This window comes from Phascolarctos cinereus, unplaced genomic scaffold (genome assembly GCF_003287225.1).
Source record: "Phascolarctos cinereus isolate Bilbo 61053 unplaced genomic scaffold, phaCin_HiC Scaffold_9;HRSCAF=440, whole genome shotgun sequence".
Lineage (NCBI taxonomy): Eukaryota > Metazoa > Chordata > Mammalia > Diprotodontia > Phascolarctidae > Phascolarctos > Phascolarctos cinereus.
Window position 1 is genome coordinate 145,215,191 of NW_027556402.1, and position 20,442 is coordinate 145,235,632.

Here is a 20,442-nt window from a genome sequence, read left to right on the forward strand (position 1 = left end):
CATTTCCTGGCATCTGTTTCTTTATAAGACTCCCTTTTTTCACAGTTCAATATCTCCAGTAGGACCAATGAAGGGGAAACAAATAATAGAGGACACAATGTGGTAGGGAAAAAAATACTTTTCAAGGAGTCAGGAGAGTTGGGCTTGAAATCTTAAGTTGGCTGAGAAATATCTCTGTGGCCATAGGCAAGTCATTTTCACTCTTTGGGCTTCATTTTCTTCATCTGCAAAACGAAGGGGTTGGATTAGATTATTTCTGTGGTCCCTCCCAGCTCCAAAATTCTGTAATTCTATAGAATTCTAAGTCTAACAAGCCTCTAGGAACATGCATTCTCATGGAGCACCTTTGAAATATCTGTGGGTAAGGGATATCATGCCCATTCATGTCAATCAAACAGCAAACATTTACTAAGTCCTTACTATGTGTCAGCCACTGTGTCATGCACTGGGGATGCAAAGAGGCAAAAGTGAAAGAATTGCTGCCCTCAGGGAGCTTACCTTCCATAGGGGGAAAAGAGTGCCATTTAGACAAACTTGATACAAGGTGGTTTTGGTGAGAAGTGAACTAGCAGCTAAGGTATGATGAGGTTAGGATGCTAAGAGGCAGAGGTGAGGAGAGAGTACATTCTAGGCATGGGAAATGGCCAGTGTAAAGGCACAGAGATGGGAAATGGAGTGCTCTGTATGAGGAACAGTAAGAAGCCCCGTTTGACAGGACCACAGGAAGTGTGAGGGAGAGCAATGTGTAATAAGAATGGAAAGGTAAGTTGGGGTCAGGTTGGGAAGGGCTTTAAGAACCAAATAGAGGAGTTTATATTTGATCCTAGAGGCAGTCGCCAGAGTTTATTGAATAGGGGAATGACGTGGTCAGACCTGGGATTTGGGTCAATCACTCTAGCAGCTGTTTAGAGGGTAGATTAGGGCAAGAATCAGGAAAGAGGCTATTGTAATACTCCAGAATGGCAGGGATGCTAAGAGTGGCTTTGGAGGTAGAGAAGAAGGGGACAGAGGTAAGAAATATTGTGGAGACAGAAATGGCAAGACTTGGAAACTGATAGATAAGTAGTGTGAATAAGAGTGAGGAGTCAAGGATGTCACCAAGCTTGTGAGCCTGGTGACTGGAAAGATGGTGAAACCCTCAACAATACTAGAGAAGTTCAGAAGAGGGATAGGTTGGGGATGGGGGAGAGACAATTAGTTCTGTTTTGGACATGTTGAATTTAAGGTGCCTATGGGATATCCAATTGCAAATGTCCAGGAATTGATGATGTGGGACTGGAGTCAGGATAGAGAATAAAGATTTCAGAGTCATCTGTGTAGAGATAGTAATTAATCCCTGGGAGTTGCTGAAGGTACCAAATAAGGTATTATAGATAGGAGAGAAAGGGTTCCAGAACAGATATTTGGGGAACAACGCCAGTTTCAGAGTGCAGTCTGGACAGTGATCCAGTAAAAGATGGTGAGAAGGAATGGTTGTGCAAATAGGAGAACCAAGAGAAAACAGTGTCCCAAAAGCCTAGAGAAAAAACAAAATCCAGGAAGAAAGGGTGATCAACAGTGTCAGATTCTGGGTCAAGAGGGATACAGACTGAGAAAAGACCATCAGATTTGGAAATTAAGATATTGTTGGGAACTTGGGAGAGGACAGTTCTGTCAACAATTGGGCTTTCTATAGATTCTCTTCTCTCCTTGGATATCTCTGAACCACTATAGCTTTTAGTAAAAAGATTAAAATATTCTAAGGAAAGACTAATTCTGTTACAAGAAGAGGTGTCATGCATAGGCCGCTGCTATCCTCATCTCTTAGAATTTAAGAGAAGCACTTGGGAGTGGTGCATTTTGGTTTTTGCTTTTCATTTGTACCCACTTGCAGTGAATACTGATGGAATTGTCTGAACTCATCCCGTGCTTGAATCTTAGGGCTGTTGAATTGTCCTTTTGAAGAAGGAGGCCCCCTCTTAGGCCTTACCTGAAAGGCTTTAGTTTTTTTGGTCTAAAAGTAAGAAAGAGAAAGTAAATACAATTGGGCTAGTTTTCCTTTTGTCCTTTGGAGATTATATCACTTATTCTTTTAGCCTTTATCCTGCAGAGGCTTAGAGAGAAGAAATTTAATAAACTTGGATATTATTGTTTTATTTTTAGACTTTTCAATATGATACTATTGTTTATCACTCTGGGCATAGGAACAACAGGAAAGTATCCAAAGCAATAAACTACCAAAAAAAGTTATCCTCAAACTCCCCATTCCTTATTCCAATTTTACCTCTCGCCTGTCTTCCAGCTCCCAAAATATGAGAACATATTGTAACTTCACATTCCGCCCTGAGGACACAAAGAGGATATTGCGATTCGTTCTAAGAATTCCCACTGCTTTTAATTCTTTGAGTTTAGTTTCCAGGTCATGGAGTTATTATTATTGCACTAATAATCTGGGGGAAAAGGAGTATCATTCATTGACCGCTGTCACCTTGCCTTTCCAAACAGCTGCTGAAGACCTGTGCAAGAACTCTCTGAGCTTGGAGCATCTTATCTGTTACAGCTTCCAGGTGGCCAAGGGCATGGAGTTTTTGGCATCACGCAAAGTAAGCAACATCAGTGGAGTACCAGAGCTGATTAGGTCAAGTGTGCCATAGCCGAAGCAATAGTGACAGTGGCAGTAGGAAGAGTGGTGATAGCTGAAGAAGTGGTCATAGTAGTCATGGTGGTCATGGTGGTGGTAATAGTAATGATGGTGATGGTGTAGTGATAGAGTGGGAGTAGTATATAGATATATAGTAGAAGTAGTAGTAGTAGTAGTAGTAGTAGTAGTAGTAGTAGTAGTAGTAGTAGTGGTAGTGATAGTAGTGGTGGTGGTATTAGCAGTAGTAGTAGTAGTAGTTGTAGTGGAAGTAGTGGAAGTAGTAGAAGTAGTAGAAGTAGTAGAAGTAGTAGTAACTTTTGCCCAGACCTATGATTTGGGAACTTCCAATGCACATCAGTTGCATATCTGTGATTTACCAGGTCAGAGTTACTTAATTTGGAGCCCAAGGGACCCAAAGAGTTCTGTGGATAGATTGGGGGTAGGGTTCATGAACTCAAATGGGAAAAAAAAATACATCTTAATTTTTACTAACCTCTTAATACCTTTTAGCTCTTCCTTCAATTATTTTAAAACATTTTTCTTTGAGGGAGCATATAGGGTTCCCCCAATAGCCAAAGGGGCCCAAAGCCCTGAAAAGGTTAAGGACTTCTGTCGTAGAGAGTCTTCTGGGGGACTAGGAAGTTAAGTGATATGCCCAAGATCTCACAATATGTGTCAGAGGCAGGATTTACACTCAGACCTTCCGGATTCCGAGGCTAGCTCTCCAGCTACTATTTCTATATATTTCCTCACATCACTAAATAGAAAATGAAGAGGTGCCAAGTATTCTATTTATGGATTGTAATTTATTCTTGAGTCTGAAGAATTCTGAAAGAAAAACTGAGTAAGGAAAGGGACCTGACCTGGGATACGACAATTCTGCTAGACATCAAGGACTTGGGGGTAGGGTGGGGGCTATTTTTACTTTATCTACAGTCATCACCCCTTCAAAAAGCATTTATTTGTAGTATAATTAAAAGCTGGGAAGGACAGATTTAAGATGAGAGATTAAAAGAGCTAAAATTAGAAATGCAGGCTAAACAAAGACTCAAGTGGGAACGTGCTGGGCTACAGCTATCCGAAGGCCAGACAGCAATTGGTTGAAACCATTCCTCTTGAAAAGACCACAAATAATGATTTAAAATAAAGCAAAAGAAAAATCATTTGAATATCAGGGGGGGAAATTGACAGTCAGCAAGGTCTCTCTGACTACAGTTGTCTCCCAAGGGAAAAAGAAAACTTAAGAATACTTTTTCTACCTTTTCCACTCAGGTTCTCATAGCCTAGGGATGAAATCTCTAACCCAATTTATTTTTCTAAGTTTAAAGTCATCCGGAACCTTCTGAACCCATAGCTTCAGACACTTCCTGCTAGGCAGCCCATGTTTTCTCCTTGCCCTGGAGACGAGACAGGAAACTGGGTGTCTTATGGGGTCTCTCTGAAAAGGAATAAGCTGTTCCCTGGGTCCCTTTGCCCTGGTGGAGAAATTGAACAGTGGGTTTTGTTGTTATTATTGTTCTTTTGTTTTGTTTTAAGACTAGAGAGTCAAGTTATCCAGCCTTCTCTTGACTATGAAAAGAGAAAAGGGCAACCTCTGTCTGCCTTGGCATCTGTATGCCACCTGAGTGTCAGGATAAATAAGGCAGCTCTGAGCTAATTGGCAGATTCTATCTGAATTATTTGTTTTGCTCCATCCTTTTAGGAAACACAATGGAAGGCTTTTCTGGTAGCCAAAAAAAAAAAAAAAGAAAGTTCTGTATTAATTCAAAGTGGTGGGATTGTTAGGGTGACAGTCTCCCTGACCTTGTTATCTATTTACACATCTCTTCTGAGACCCTTTGTTATTTATGGAAGGTTTTTGAGGTATGATCATACTCCATAGATCATACTTCAGCACTTTAATAATAATTTAATTGATTAAATACATGTATTTAATAATAGCACTTTAAGGTTTGCAAAGTTTCTCATACTATCTGACATTATCTTTATGTAGCATTTCTTATACACATTACATATTGGAGACCTGTGCCTGAGAGATCATTAAGTGACTTGCCTAGGGTAATAACTATTGTCTCAGGTGAGATTTGAACCCAAGTCTCTCTGATTCCACCTCTAGGATTGTACCCAATATGCCAATCGCTTCCCACAGTCCTCAATCTTCCTTTGAAAAGGAGAATCTTCCCTATTCCTACATTTTCCTCCTGCTATATTGAACAAGAACTCTTCCAAGAGATAGCTTTGTATAGTAGGGTGGGAGTCACAATGATGCTATGTTAACTTTTGGAACCTGGTCAAATCAATTAATCTCTCTTATTCAAATTTCCTCATCTGTAAAATGGGTGAAATAATAGCACCTATCTGACAGTATGGGGGCAGCTAGGTGGTACAGTGGATTGAGTGCTGAGTTCAAAACCATCCTCAGACACTTACTAGCTGTGTGACCCTGGACAAGTCACTTAACCTCGTTTGCCTCAGTTTCCTCATCTATGAAATGAGCTGGAGAAGAAAATGGCAAACCACTCCAATATCTTTGCCAAGAAAAACCCCAAACGGGGTCACAAAGAGTTGGATATGACTGAAGCCGCTAAACAACAACAATAAATCTCACAATGTTGTTACTGTAGGGATCAAATGAAATAATTATATGTAAAATGCTTTGCAGACTTTAAAGTTCAATATAAATATTGGCTATTATTATTTAGAATTCTTGAAGTTCCATGTACCATTCCACCAGCAGTAATAAAAGAAAAAAATTAAAAAAAATCTCGAGCTGCCTGAAGAGGAAAATTAAGTGGTGATAAACATTGAATAAAGAGTTCAAAATGGAGGATTACCCTCCCCTCCTCACAAAAAAAGAAAAGAAGACAATTCAAGACATAGCTAACATGATTTTCGTAGTATACTAGGGATTTAACTTTATAACAGGTTACATTTAGCTTATTAGACTCATCTGGGAGTGCAACACTTCCAGATGAAAGGAGCTACTCTGGAAAACACCCTGAGAGGTCCAGCACAGCATCAACTGGTTGGAGGGTAGAGAAGCTGACTGGATGAGCCAATCAGGCTGTCTGACATCTGACTCCTGTGCTCATTCAGAAATAAATCCCACCCTGGCTACCTGGACTGAAACTGTTAGCTGTATATGGTGCTTTGTGCCCAGAAAAGCATTTAGCAGAGGGAAGGGGATGTGTGGATGTGACCAGAAACACATTCTTCATTGTGGCCAAACAAATCTATTTACATCTTAACCTGCTCTGCACCATCGTCATCATATAATTTGATTACCTAACCCCAAAGGCTTGGAGTGGTTATTCAATAAGCAGATGTGTGGGTAGACTTAGCTTATAAACTTTTTTTTTTAATGTTGATAAAAACCGTTAACACCTCCCTTGGTAACCAGTCTCTTTTCTGATGTGAGACGTGAGGTGCATGCTCCCCTCACCCTCCAAAAAAGTCCCAGATTTTTATACTATTTGGCCTCAGCCCATGAGGTCCCAACAGATGTAAAAGAGATCAGCTGTGCAGAGACAAGACCTAATACACATACACACACGTGCTTTCTTCTCATTGCAGTGTATCCACCGGGACTTAGCCGCTCGAAACATCCTCTTGGCAGAGAAGAACGTGGTCAAAATCTGTGACTTTGGCTTAGCTCGGGACATTTACAAAGACCCAGATTATGTCAGGAAAGGAGATGTAAGTTTTAAAGACAATCTACCACTATTTCAGGGGGGTGTTTCAGGAACAACAGAGATCTTTTTGCTTTTCTTCAATGGTTTCTAATTCTTCTTCTTGTGGTCTACAGGCTCGACTGCCTTTGAAATGGATGGCCCCAGAAACCATTTTTGATAGAGTATACACAATTCAGAGTGACGTGTGGTCCTTTGGAATTTTGCTCTGGGAAATATTTTCCTTGGGTAAGTCACTTTTTTTCAACTCATCTGGCCTCTGGATATGAAAGTCAAGAGATAGAAGTCAGTGGGACCAGTGTGCCTTCTCCATGTCCCCGTTTTTATGCCTCATTGGGCAAAGCTCCATTTCATGCTTAAATGTTAATAACTAGAAGTCTGGACATGGATTAATAATAGCAGTAATAATAATAAAAAGAATAATTTAAATTTATATAGTGATGACAGCATTTTACATGCATTATCACTTGCTATAGTAGAAAGAACATTGAATCTCGTGTTTGAATCTCTGCCAATTATTATCTGCATGACCTAGGTCAAGTCATTTGAGGTCTCAGCCTCAGTTTGCTCATCTATAAATGAGGTGTTGGGCTAGATGGCTTGTAAGATTGCTTCTAAGGCCTAAATCCAAGTCATTTTAATCTCTGTTTACCTCAGTTTCCTCAACTATAAAATGGGGATAATAATAGCACCTTCCTCTCAGCGTTGTTGTGAGAATCAAATTACATAATGTTTGTAGTGCACTTAACACAGTACCTGGCACGTAGGAGATGATTGATAAATGCCTATTTCCTTCCTTCTGTAATCCTCTAAAATAAAAATGACATAGACTTCCATGGAATTTTAAGATTTATAAAATACTAACCACCTCGCAATAACCCTAGGAGAAAGGTAGTGCAAATATTATCCCTTCTTTGTAAAAGACTGACAGATACAGACCTTTAAGAAGAATTATTTAAGTATTGGCATTTGGATGTAAATCCAAGTCTTCAGCCTCCAAGGCAAATACTCCTTCCTTTATAATGCAGCCCTCTAGAGTAGTAGGGTAGGTGGGAGGTGGGAATAGAGAGATCTCACTTACCTTTTCATTCTAGGTGCCTCCCCATATCCTGGGGTAAAAATTGATGAGGAGTTTTGCAGGCGATTGAAAGAAGGAACCCGAATGAGGGCCCCTGAGTATACTACCCCCGAAATGTAAGACTTCCTCAAAGACAAGCATTCCAGTGTAGCCCACAACTACATGCCCATTTCCACCCCTCTTCATCAGTGCAATGGGCTCCCTTGGGACGCGGTGGGTTCCTCCTCACTGGAGGTCTTACAGCAGAGGCTGGGTGATGGATGGTTGGGTATGTTGTAGTGGGGGTTCTTTATGAAGTATGGATTGAAGTAGATAGCCTTTGAGGTCCCTTCCACCTCCCAAATTTCATTATTCTGTCAGCTCCCATTTCCTCATCCATGCTCAGGGAGTTCTTTCCTTCTTGGACTTTCAATAGCGTGTTTTCTCTGTACCACTTATTTCAGCTATTATGTGCTATTTTTTATGATTCATTCATAGTGTCTCAAGCTTATTAGTCCTCTTAGAATGTAATCATGCCTCTCCATGGTGCCTACTCCAATTTCTGTCTTACACTAGACATTCAACTAAGACATTATCACCCTCTGATCCAGATGAAGGAGATCAGAGAACTTGACCTTCATTCTTGTTGTCCTCTAGGTACCAAACCATGCTAGACTGCTGGAGTGGAGATCCCAAGCAGAGACCCACATTTTCAGAACTCGTGGAGCATTTAGGGAATTTGCTACAAGCCAGCGCTCAACAGGTATGTGAGGCCCTCAGTGCCCCAACCTCCCAATGCCACTTTTGTATTAGGAGTTCAGTGAGGGATTGGACTTTTGTTAAATCAGTGTGTGTATGGGTGTGTATACATAGCCTTAACCACATTGTAGCCTTTAGAGAAATATAATTGAAAGTGAGATAGCTTCTCTTGCAGTATAAGAGGTAAGCTAGGTACTTTTGAAAGCTGACATTCATCTAAGTCACAAGGGTACCAATTCATGAACTGATACAGAACTAATTCTCGATAATTATAGTAAGGCACAGTAGGAAGAACACTTATCTAGAGGCAGCTCAAGGGTACCATATTTAAAAAATATTCCTCCCCCTCCTTCTCTTCCTAGCTAATATTTATATAGTGCATATATGCTCCAGATACTATGCTAATCTATTTATAAAATAATTTATAATGATCATCTTCATAATTTAATAATTACACATAATATAATCATTATACTGTATTATAATACTTAATAACATATTTATATTATAATATATAGCTTCATATTTCATATGAATTATGTTTCATATTATAATGTATCTTACCTTATGATTTTTATCTCATTTGATTCTCACAACAAGCCTGGGAAGTAGATGCTATTACTACTCCCATTTTACAGATGAGGAAACTGAGGCTACAAGAGATTAAGTAACTTTTCCATGGTCCACAGCTAACGAGAGTCAGACATAAATCTGAACTTGAGTTTTCCTGACTCCTGGACCAGTGCTGTATCCACTGAGCCTCTAGCTAGCATTTATATAATAACAATAATAGCTAGCATTTATAGAACCCTTTAAAGTTTGTAGAGCACTTCTCCCTTGTTATCTCTTATGATAGCACTGGGAGGTATGTGCTATTATTATCCCTAATTTATCTATGAACTTGAGGTTCATAAGGGGTAGGTGCCTTGTTCAGAGTCACAGAGCTAGTAAGTGCCTTTGGCAGACTCCGGGTTCACTATCCATGGCACCACCCAGTTGGCCCAGATCAAATTCTGGCTCTGTACTTCATGCCTATGTGATCTCGGGGCAAGTCTCTTCACTATTCAGAGCCTTGGTTTTCTCATCTTCAAATTAAGAGGGTTGGACTGAATGGTGTATCAGGTACCTTCCAGCCCTAAAGCCTGTGAATTCTAAGTCACTCAGCCTCTGAACCTTTGTTACCTCAGCAGCAGAATGGGAATAGTAGGACTGGTACTATGTGTGTCTGGTCAGTTGTGAGAAAAACATGTTGTAAAATGCTATAGAAATGTGAACTTCGATTATGTAACAGTGCTCATCCTCTCCAAATAAAGCCAGAATCCAGGATGTAAAATCTGACAGAAACACAGACACTTATTTTAAAAAATAGAATTTTATTGCTGCTTCGGTTTTTCTACCGCGTAGGTCTCCCCTGTGTCCCTCTCCCTCCGCTAGCCCTTACAAGCATAGACTCTTAAGGAGTGGAAAAAAAAGCAGAGGAGCTGTTCTTCTCCTCCTGTGCCTTTCTCCTCTGACCAGAGCATGCTTAAGCAATGGAAAACCCGTAGCTCCTGCATCCCTTCTAAGCCTGAAGAACTCAGCCTCGCGATTCCATGACCTCTATGGATCCCCGCCAAGGATTTTTTTTTGTTCTTTCCCAGAAGTTCTTGAGACTTGAGGGTGGGCTTCCAAGGGTTAGTGGCTCTTAGCATCAGAAAGTCCTTTCTGTATCCAGACCATGTGTCTTCTATTACACACTGAAGGTAGATAACTCAAAGCCAGCACCTTCTTTATTAATACGTTCTTTAAGAATTTATTGCCAAATTGTTCTTCATGTTTCTTGACTAAAGAACTCCAATATATTTTTTCTTCTTAAAGGACCTTTCTATCTCCAGGGGTGGGGAAGCTGCAGCCTTGAGGCCACACGTGGGCTAGGTCCTTGTGGGTGCAACCTTTTGACCCAGTCCAAGTTTTACAGAACAAATCCTTGGATTTGTTCTGTGAAGTTTGGATTCAGTCAAAGAGCCACACTTGAAGACCTAGAGGGCCACATGTGGCCTCAAAGAGACCTCAGGTTCCCCTCCCCTGAATTCTATACCCCTTTAATCATCCTTACTACTTTTCTTTGAATTCTCTTTAATTGTTCCAGAGTCTTTTTAAAGCATGGAGGCTAAACCTGGATTCAGTACTCTACTAGGGATGTGATCAGGGTTAAGTTTCATGAAATTCACCAACTTTTCTTAACTGCCTCATGTGTGCAGGGCACTGGGTGATCTATGAAGGAAATACTTCCCGCCTCTTGGATATGATGCCCACATGTCCCAGGATCATGTTACTTTTATAAAATGGTGGCACTGCTTTGCCGATTCACATTCTACTTGTGTTCTGTTATGACCCCCGGTTCTTTTTCTGCTGCTCTTGTGCTATCCCCATCTGATTTTTTAATTTTGAGTGAGCATGATACTACCATGTAACTATCCTTACTGCATATAATCCTGGCTTTGACAAGCCATTTAACTGTATCTTTTAAAGTTTTACATTCTGCTGTCAGAGCAATATATCTAAGCCAAGAAATCTACCATGGCTATGTTGTGGAGGGGTTTTCCTCTGTAAAAAGGATTTTGATGCATAGAATCCATAACAATAACATTCCACTTTGCCTATATTGTTACAGGATGGTAAAGACTACATTGTCCTTCCTATATCAGAATCATTAAGCATGGAAGAGGATTCAGGACTCTCTTTGCCGACCTCACCTGTTTCCTGTATGGAGGAAGAGGAAGTGTGTGATCCTAAATTCCATTATGACAACCCAGCAGGAATTAGGTACTGTATCTGGTGAATATCCCACTGGGGCCTACAGGCAATCCCAGGAGGCGTGTGGAAAATGCAAGGAAGACCTTTCAGCTGCTACATTCCATTTCCAAGTTCCCACATTTAACCTTGGCCATGGGGCTAATAATAAAGCAGTAGTACCTCTTTAAGAGGGCCTTTATGAGTTCTTCCCCCAAGCCTCTAATTCCTGTTTCAGCCCAGGTCCTTTGTCCCCTTTCAGGATCCCAGGCCCTGCAGCTGCAGCAGCTGGAATGTCACTGTCGGCCAATCACTGGGAAAAGGGACTGGACCCGAAAGAAAACTGTATTTTTACTCTCCCCTCTTACATGTTGATGAATACTGGATTAGGAAATGGCTCATAAGGGAACAGCTAATATGCATCCGTGGGTGCCTATATTGTGAAATCTAATCTAGAGAAAACACACGATAGAATATTGGGGAAAGGCATCCTGAATTGGAAGGACCTTTCATATCCTCCTCTCATGGGGAAGAATCTTGAATTGAAAAGGCCCTTTTATATTATCTCAGGTCTTTCCGAAGTCTGATTTTTAGTATTTATATTTTTTACATTATGTATTATTTATATTTTTATATATGCATGCATATTTGTATACATAGGTACACATTTATATATCTACATATGCCACGTATATGTATGTATACATGCACAAATAGATATTTATGTCTCCATTTATTTATTGACTAGTCCTGTGATTTCATCAGTTTAGGAGCCCGTGATGAGCAACTTTTACCAATGCAAATGGATACTTTCTCTGAAACTTAGTGTCTTAGAGAATTTCCTGGATCACTGAGACATTCAATGATTTGCCCAAAAACTCCCAGACAGCATGAGGCAAAGGCAGGTCTTTCGGACTCTGAGGCTAGCTCTCTACCCATTGTACCACACTTCTCTAATGTTTCATGTATGCTCTCTATCTACCTGTTGTGTATATGTTACATAGTAGGACTTTTGATCTCTAGAATGATAGACTGGAGAAGAGCTTGGGGGGGGTCATCTAATCCAATCCTCTTAGTTTTACAGATCAGGAAACTGAGATTAATAGACTTGCCCAAGGTCACATATCAGGTACTAAGTGGAAAGACCAGCTTCTGTAGAACCTGTGCAAGGCAACATTGTCCTGACTGTTTGTGGGGTCCTCTGAGCAGCTTTTCCTCTTCCTCTGACACTTGCTGAACAGAAGACAGTCCACTGATTTTTCTTAAGAATTGCATTAAAATGTGTCTTTCCAGAAGACCACCTTGCACCATTCACTTATTTCCTCCTGTTTTCCCAGTCCCTTTGTGTGTACTCTAGCTCCAGGGTTAAGGGAGGCCCTGCAAGCAGGACCTTGCTCTACTCCCCACACACTCTGAATTGCAGACCCTTGAGGAAATCTTAGTCTTTTTTTTTAAATTTAATTTAAATCTCTGTGTTACGATGAATTCTCCCCATTGCACAGAAATGGGAAATGTTGGACCTTGGGAACAGGGGGAAATGTAGTGCAGCAGAACTGTGGTTCAGAGGAAGGAACAAAGACTGAAGCAGGGAAAGGAGAGCCAGCATGCCTCTTTTCACTTCTGGGGCTGAGATCTGGGAAGATGATCACCAAAAAGAAGGCTCATGTAGATGTGGAAAGAGGCAAGAAGTCAGTGTTGAAACAACACTAGTATTCCAAACCAAAATGAATTAGTGCTCAGGTTAAGGTTCTGCCCACCTATTGTTAATAACTGACATTTACATGTGAGGTACTACTGCCTCATTTTATAGAAGAGAAAAGCCTGGATTTAGAGAAGTTACTCAGCTAGTAAGTGTTAGAGGCACGATTCATAAGTAGATCTCTTACTCCATCACCACATCCTTTTCCCCACCCATTTGAAAGACCATCATATTATTTCATGGTCATGAGTATATTTTCCCTCTTTTCTTTAATACGACCAAAAGGAATGAGAATCCAACTTACTGCTTAGGGCAGTCTGCTGCTTTGCATATGGTCCTGAAATAGAGAGGAAGTCACATTTGAGGGGAAGCCAAATGTGCCGTTTGTTGGTTGGATGTAAAATGGGGCTGCTAACATTTATACACAGAATCATGGAAAAATGTGACATGACAGTCTCCCAGCAGACCCGGCTCTCATTTTCTCCCTGAAGGCTTTCTTATGTTCTTTCCAGCCCATTCTTCCTGTTATCTAGCATTGACTTAAAAGCCAAAGGAAGCAGAATCCTTTAAGTGGATCTTCTTTCTACACCCCAGTCCTCAGCTATGTATCTTTTTCTTCCTTTCTTTTTTTTTTTAAAGACTCCACAAGCAATTTTTAAATCTTCTGGGTAGAAATAATGCAAAATCAAAACCAGCTGCAACTCAGCAGAGTTCATTGGACATAAAGAAGAGTGGATAAGCTAGGTCTTGATCCTTCCCTCCTGGCTTTGTCTAGATGGGGGCAGGGTGGGGAAGAGAAATGACTCAAGCAGAGTCTGATTCATATACTTCACCGGCAACTTTCCTCTTCCAGGCTGATATCCTAACTAGGCAGGAAGATACCCAGAGAGAAAGTAGTCAGTTATCTCCTATGCTAATCCCTTTGTATTTGAAGCTTCGTAAGAGCAAGAATTGTGTCTTGTTTATCTTTTGAATGAGTGATAATTTTGAATTTTATCTTTTAAATTATTTTGAATAAATAAGCACTTCCCAGTGATCAGTGCTATACTTATAATAAATGCTCAGCAAATAATCAGGATTATAGGAGTTAGAGGCAGGAAAGCCCTTAGAGATCACCTCCCCTGATCCCTTCATATTGCCCAAAGACAGGGAGTGACTTGCATTGTACAGCTAGAAAATGACAAAGTCAGGATTTAAATCTAGGTTCTTGGACCCAAAATCCAGAGATCTTTCAGCAACATCTTGGTATTTGTGAGTTAATTGACTGTGCACCATACCTTTTCTCCATTTTTCATTCCCTAAACCCTTTCAAAAGTTCGAAAACAAGAGAGCTAAGGGTTTGGAAGTCTAGGGTTTGGAATGGGAGGAAGGAAGAAGTTACTGAGAGAAAATGGCCAGCTTTTCTCCCTCTATGTTATATATCTCTGCTCAATGCAGAGATATCCTTGAGTTTCCTTGATTATGGATAGGGAACATTTTTTTTTTTTGGTCAATCCCTCCTGCAGAGACACACAGCTGGGAGGGTCTTTCCCAGGGGATAAAAACCCCATTCTCTACATAGAGCAGGAGAGTGAGTCAGGGACGGCTCTCCTCTCATTTGCATTCTGGGAAACTATGGCTTCCTTCCCAGCTTGAAGGGAACAAATAAGCTTTGTGTTTATGGAGCATCTTTCTTCCCAAGAGCTCAAACTCTTCATGCCTAAAATCCCTTTTGCTCTTATCTTCTTGCTTAGGAGGTCTTTCCTTCCCATCCTCCAGTGTCTTCTCCTGTAAGGCTACCTTTCATCTAATTTGTATTTATCTTGTATTCTTTTTTACCTGTTTATATAGTTTACATTAGAATGTAAGCTCCTTGAGGCCAGGGACTGCTGCTTTTTCTATGTATCCCCAGCAGTTAACACAGAACTGGGCATATAGAAAGTGTCCAATTCAGTACTTATTCATCTTTAAACTATCTCTGTGAGATAGGAAGGTCAACTCAGTTTAAAAATGGGAAAACTGAAGCAAGAAGGGTATGTGGGTATGCGTGTGTGTGTGTGTGTGTGTGTGTGTGTGTGTGTGTGTGTGTGTGTTGGATTATTCATATAGTATAGCAACAGTCAGGCCGCTACACTTTGATGAACACACTGCAAATGGAGACAAGGGACCTTCAGGTTTCTTTCTGCATTTCCTAGCCCTTCACTATGACTTACAGGTGTTTCCTCTGCCCCAATGTATCACTGAACTGTTAGACATTATTTGGAAAAAGATTCACTGGGAGATGTCTAGAAACAAGAGCAACAGTTCCAGAAAGGAGTCCCATAAAGGCAGGAAGCAGAACTGAGGGGGCTCATTACTCAGCTTGCTGCTGTTTTCTTTAGTCCAGCTCTCAACCTCAGAAATACAACCCAAAGAAACAGAGACTCATCCAGACCACTTGGTTTTTATTATACTTTTAAATGTACTTTACAGGAAATTAAATTTCTAACATTTGCTAGGAGAGGATGTTTTTCTGTTGTTGTTTTTCTTCTTTTTTACAAAGGATGTTTTGAAGATCATTATTAGCCTTGTAGTTAAAAAATAATGAACTTAAATATTACTTATGGCATTGAGAGTCAAGGAAACCATCCCTAAAATATAAATATTTGTTCTTCTACAGTCAGTATCTGCAAAGCAGCAAGAGGAAAAGCCGATCAGTGAGTGTAAAAACATTCGAAGACATCCCGTTGGAACCAGAAATAAAAGTAATCCCAGATGTAAGTATGGCTTTTAGAAACAGCTTTAATCAATAATACATGAGATGAAATATCAGGCAGATAAATATTGATTTAAGTATTCATACTATGGGACCCCACTATACTGCTCTCCTTGGACTCCATAGGACATAGGGCAGCCTTTTAACAGGGGATAACTTTATAACAAGGTCTTTCTGTGTCTTCAGTTACTAAGTTCTCTTGGCAGGGCTATAAAACAGACTAACCAGTGTTATCTAGAAGTTTGTGATAGTATTCCTTATACTATAGTGAGCTACTTCTTCCCAATAGATTGGGGAGCATGTATTCCTCAAGTGGAGGAAATGGGCAGCACCTCAACTTCTCTCTCCCCTACCTGGGATAAGTTATCTCCTTGAATTAGGCTTATACTCAGTTCAAGGAGATGATTGCCTGCCCCACCCCTTACCCAACACACACACACACACACACACACACACACACACACACACACACACACACAGACACGGCTAGTGCACAACAAGATATCACTCCCAGATTCTGGCTGTGGCTCTCTGATCCTACTTTTAAAATTGTGTCAAAAGTGTAGGGGAGATGACAGACACTGCCACCCAAAGGAGTGCTGTCTCCACCTACAAAAAGAGTGTAGCAATAAACTGTAAGTCAACTTGGCTCTGACTTCTGGGCTCCCAAAGGGTAGACTTCTCTGAGGAAAGCTGCATGAGTTTGGTATGAAGTCACATGGGTGTCAAATAAAAGCTTTGACATCTTTAAGCAATTGATCAATGATTGCCATCAATCAATGGCTGGCATTTTGTTGTCTCCTAAAAGGACAATCAGACTGACAGTGGGATGGTTCTTGCATCAGAAGAACTGAAGACACTGGAGGCCAGATCCAAACTGGCACCACCATTCAGGTAAGCCTTTGCCAGATAGAAAGACACATAATGATGAGGTTAATAAATAGTTATTAGAGGGGGCAACTAGGTGGCACAGTGGATAGAGTGCTGGCCCTGAAGTCAGGAGGACCTGAGTTCAAATCCGACCTCAGACCAAGCACTTGACACTTACTAGCTGTGTGACCCTGGGCAAGTCACTTAACCCCAATTGCCTAAAAACAAAAAAACAAAAAAATAGTTATTGGCTATTGATTCATTCACTCATAGGATCATAGGACTTAGAGATGGAAGGGCCTTTAGAGGTTACTTTAATTCAATTCCCTCATTTTATACTTGAGGAAACTGAAGCCTGGAGAAAATAAGTTCATTTGCTTAAAATCATATGGCTAGTTAACTAATTACTGGGCTTTCAAACCAGATCTTCTGATGCCAAAACCCAATACTCTCTCCACTGCTTAGATGACTAATGTGGGGATTGCTAGGTCAAAGTAGAATGGGAAGTTATGGGGCAATATGGACATGATCAATGAGGCTATTTTAATCTTATTAAAATCTTTACAGTCATTAAGATTTTATTTAATGTGTCCACAAACTATTTTCTGTATACTTTAATGAACAGTGTGCATATTACCCTATGTGGATTTGGCCTACAAATAAGTTGAGATAACTACACATTAAAAACTAGTTGAGCTATTTATTATGTGGTTTCAGGCAGTAAGAAAAAAATTTTCTTTAATTTACCTTTATCTGAGAAGACTGCAGATAGTAGATTTCTAGAACAATTTTTCTGGATTGTACAAACCTAGGCACATACATGTAGAGTTTATACAATCCTTATGTGATATTTCATGTGTGTAACTTTGGATGTCCAAATAATGGAACAAACTGTAAATAATATATAAAAGTACAACTCATCATATTTTAATTCAATATGGTTTATATTTCTAAGTTGCACTATATCTGCCATGTTCCATGAATTCAACTCATTAAGGACATTTTCTGGTTGCTGCTGAGTGATTCATCTCTTTATTTTCTCCAAAGAATGTGGTTTTGATGAGTCAATAGCAGTTCTGACATGGCCTCAATTGTGTACACATTTGAGGTTATTAATACTTAAAGTTGCACAAAGATTTTATTAGCATCATTTTTGCGTCCTCTAATCCCATCTCTGTGAGTGTAGGGGAAACACAAATAAACTTTCAGAGCATCCTGATTTCTTTTAAGATCAGCAAAGAGCCCCATTAGCTTGAACAATTATCTTATAAACAGCTGGTCAATCAGTAAGGCCATAAACATGCTCCGTTGGCAGAAACCTTTGCATCTCTTTGGATAAATGTCTTTCATCTAATCTAGTGCTTGAAAGACCTGGACCTGAATAAGAGGGCTTATCACTGACAACCAAATTCATGCTGATACCTGAAAATAGTCATTATCCCAAGCAATCTGATATGTTGATTAGCAGCAGGAAGAGATAGGAATGGGTACCATTGCTCTCTAGGGAGATTACAAGGCCCCATGGGGTTAGGGTTGGGAACAAGGGAAAACCTCCATTTGATCTACTCATTTTGTCATCATTTCTTCCACAGCACACTAATACCCAGTAAAAGCAAAGAGTCTGTGACATCTGAAGCTTCGAACCAGACCAGCGGCTACCAGTCAGGGTATCATTCTGATGATACAGATACCACTGTTTACTTGAGTGAAGAGACAGAACTCTTAAATCCTGGGGAAAGTGAGCCCCAATCCTGCAGTGCACACACACTTCAACCTGACTCTTGGATGCCACTCAACTCACCTTCTGTTTAAAGTCAAGGAGTGGCCTCCATCTCTCCACAACTGGAAATCACATGGATTGTCCTGCAGAGTCACTGCTCAAACATTGGGAAGCTATTGTTTCTTTATCACGGAAACAACACGTGTTTGATTCTTGTTTAAAAAAAAAAAAGAGGACCTCAATTACCAGGAAGCCAGTTGAACAGTAGCAAATGACCAAGTATTTTACTGGGAAGAAGTCTGTGACTCAACAATGAATGTTTTGAAGGCACATTATCTGCCTTGGCCTTATCTTCTCTCTTCATTCATTTGTTCATTCATTCCTTCTAAAAGCATTTATGAAGTCTCTACTTTGTGGCCAGCTTTGGTCGATATGAATGAAGTAGAAGAAATGGTCCTGCTCTTGAGGAACATGCAAATTAATTGAGGAATCAAGACACATACACGACATGGCCAGGGAATAATTCAAGGTGTTACAAGTGCTGTAGAACTTTGGGAAAATGAAATGTTATGGTGGATTGTGGTTAGTCTAGGAAAGTTTCATAGGAAAGGTGGGTCCCAAACTGAGCCTTAGAGGAAGTATTTGGATTGGTAAAGAAGAGGGTAGTGATATTAAATTGCTTCAAATGGATGTGGGAGCCCCTAAATGAAGCTGATTGGCAAGGAGCTGGGAGGGAGATTTACTAGGATATTTCAAGACCTCAGATGAGGGTATTATGAGGGTGGCGTGCTCTTTCTAAACTGTACTAAATGAGAGTCCCTTATGCTATTTCCGACTGTGCTAAATGAGAGCTCCTTCTGGGCCTTTTTGTAGTTCCAGGCCAAATTAACTCCAGGAAGGAAAAGATACGACTCTGGTTCCTTGTCTCCCAGGCTAATCTTTTATTCAGAATACCACAAAGAAAGGGAAACTTTCAGGCTAAAGCTCCCAGCCATTTATATGGCTTCAGACCCAGAGTCCTTTGGGCTCTGGCTGGTCTTCCCCGGATGACGAGCACATGTGGCTTTGTGAAAAGTGTTAAGGGCTAAACATCACATGACTCAAGGCAGCACCATGAAGGAAGAAGTTTGTCTTTCCATTTCCCCCCAACATTTTAATTGTTTGGCCACTTCTGCTCCAATGACAGTGGACTTCGATTTGTTCATTGTTTGCCAAGCTTCCAAACTATGTCTTTGTAGCCAGAGTTCTAATAACATCCACTGCACATTTAGATTTTCTAACATATAAAGCTATTTCTACTGGATTTCTGCCTTCCTACCCCTTTTCTTAAAAAAATGTATTTTTTTGTACCATAGTGTGAAATGCTGGGAACTATGACTATAAAACATGATATGGCAATACACTATTTATATAGCCTGTTTATGTAGAAACAAATGTAATATATTAAAATATGTTCTATATAAGGAATTTTGTGCTATTCACATTTTTATATCTGTTATGCAGCATGTCAAGGAGGACAATGATTTTAGAAATTGATGTCATTTTATTAAAAAAAAAGTATTAGTCCCTTTGCAAGGCTTCAGACTATACCTCTTATTTTAGAATCCACTCATGCTATCAGATTTAATGTTACCATACTGAATTTCAACTTTTTTATACCTATTGTAATTTATGCCATTAAATGACACATCACTGATTATGAATAGTGGTATAGCATAGGGTCATAAAATCTTGGAGTCGAAAGGGACTCCAGACATCATCTAGTCCATTCCATGCCCCCAAAATGAGTCCTACCAACAATTCAACAAGTGGCCATTCCATATTCTTCTGGAAAATCTCGTGTTGGGGACTTCTACCTGCTGAGGCAACCCATTCTATTTTTGGATAGTTCTAATAGTTAAGGATTATTATTTTTATATCACGCTGAAGCCCAATCCAATCCAACAAGGCTGTATTGAACATCCATTATGGGGCAAGACTGTACTAAACACTGGGGATATGAAGGAAGGATCAAGCATTTATTTAAATACCTACTATGTACAAAGCACTTTACAAATATTATCTGATTTGATCCTTACAACAACCCTGGGAAGTAGGTGCTATTATTACCCCCATTTTACAGATGAAGAAACTGAGCCTAAGAAAGGTTAAGTGACTTTTAGTGTCTGAGGTTAGGTCTGAATTCAGGTCTTCCTGACTCCAATATTTTACCCACTGTATTACCTAACTACCATTCATTCTTGGCTACAGCAGGTGGGAAAGTGGGCCATAGTTTAAAGCCAAAGTAATTTTCCAGATTTGGAAAGGAAAGAGCTATCTAAGGGATGGAGTCCAAGGTTTTTGACTCCCTCCCCACCCCCAACTTCCTCTCCAATTGGCTCCACCCCCAGCTTGGACACTAACTTAATGTGCAACAAACCATACACTTCAGATCTACCTCTGCTCTGTCCCAAGGGGAAATAAAGCTAGGTTTTATTCCCAAATCATGGAGATACTGGCAATCCTAAAAGCAGACAAAGCTT

The 20,442-nt window shown here is 40.1% G+C and overlaps 1 protein-coding gene across 1 annotated transcript in view; it reads left to right on the forward strand.

Moving 5' to 3' along the window:
* The window catches only part of KDR (kinase insert domain receptor), a 51,676-nt gene extending 32,289 nt beyond the window's left edge, over nt 1-19,387 (forward strand). The window contains 9 exon segments of the mRNA XM_020975301.2: nt 2,485-2,582; nt 6,194-6,316; nt 6,426-6,537; nt 7,404-7,503; nt 8,024-8,129; nt 10,779-10,930; nt 15,235-15,331; nt 16,139-16,224; nt 17,793-19,387. Of these exon segments, the coding sequence (XP_020830960.1) occupies nt 2,485-2,582; nt 6,194-6,316; nt 6,426-6,537; nt 7,404-7,503; nt 8,024-8,129; nt 10,779-10,930; nt 15,235-15,331; nt 16,139-16,224; nt 17,793-18,012 (1,094 nt within the window). The 3' untranslated portion in view covers nt 18,013-19,387.
* The last annotated feature ends 1,055 nt before the right edge of the window (nt 19,388-20,442 follow it).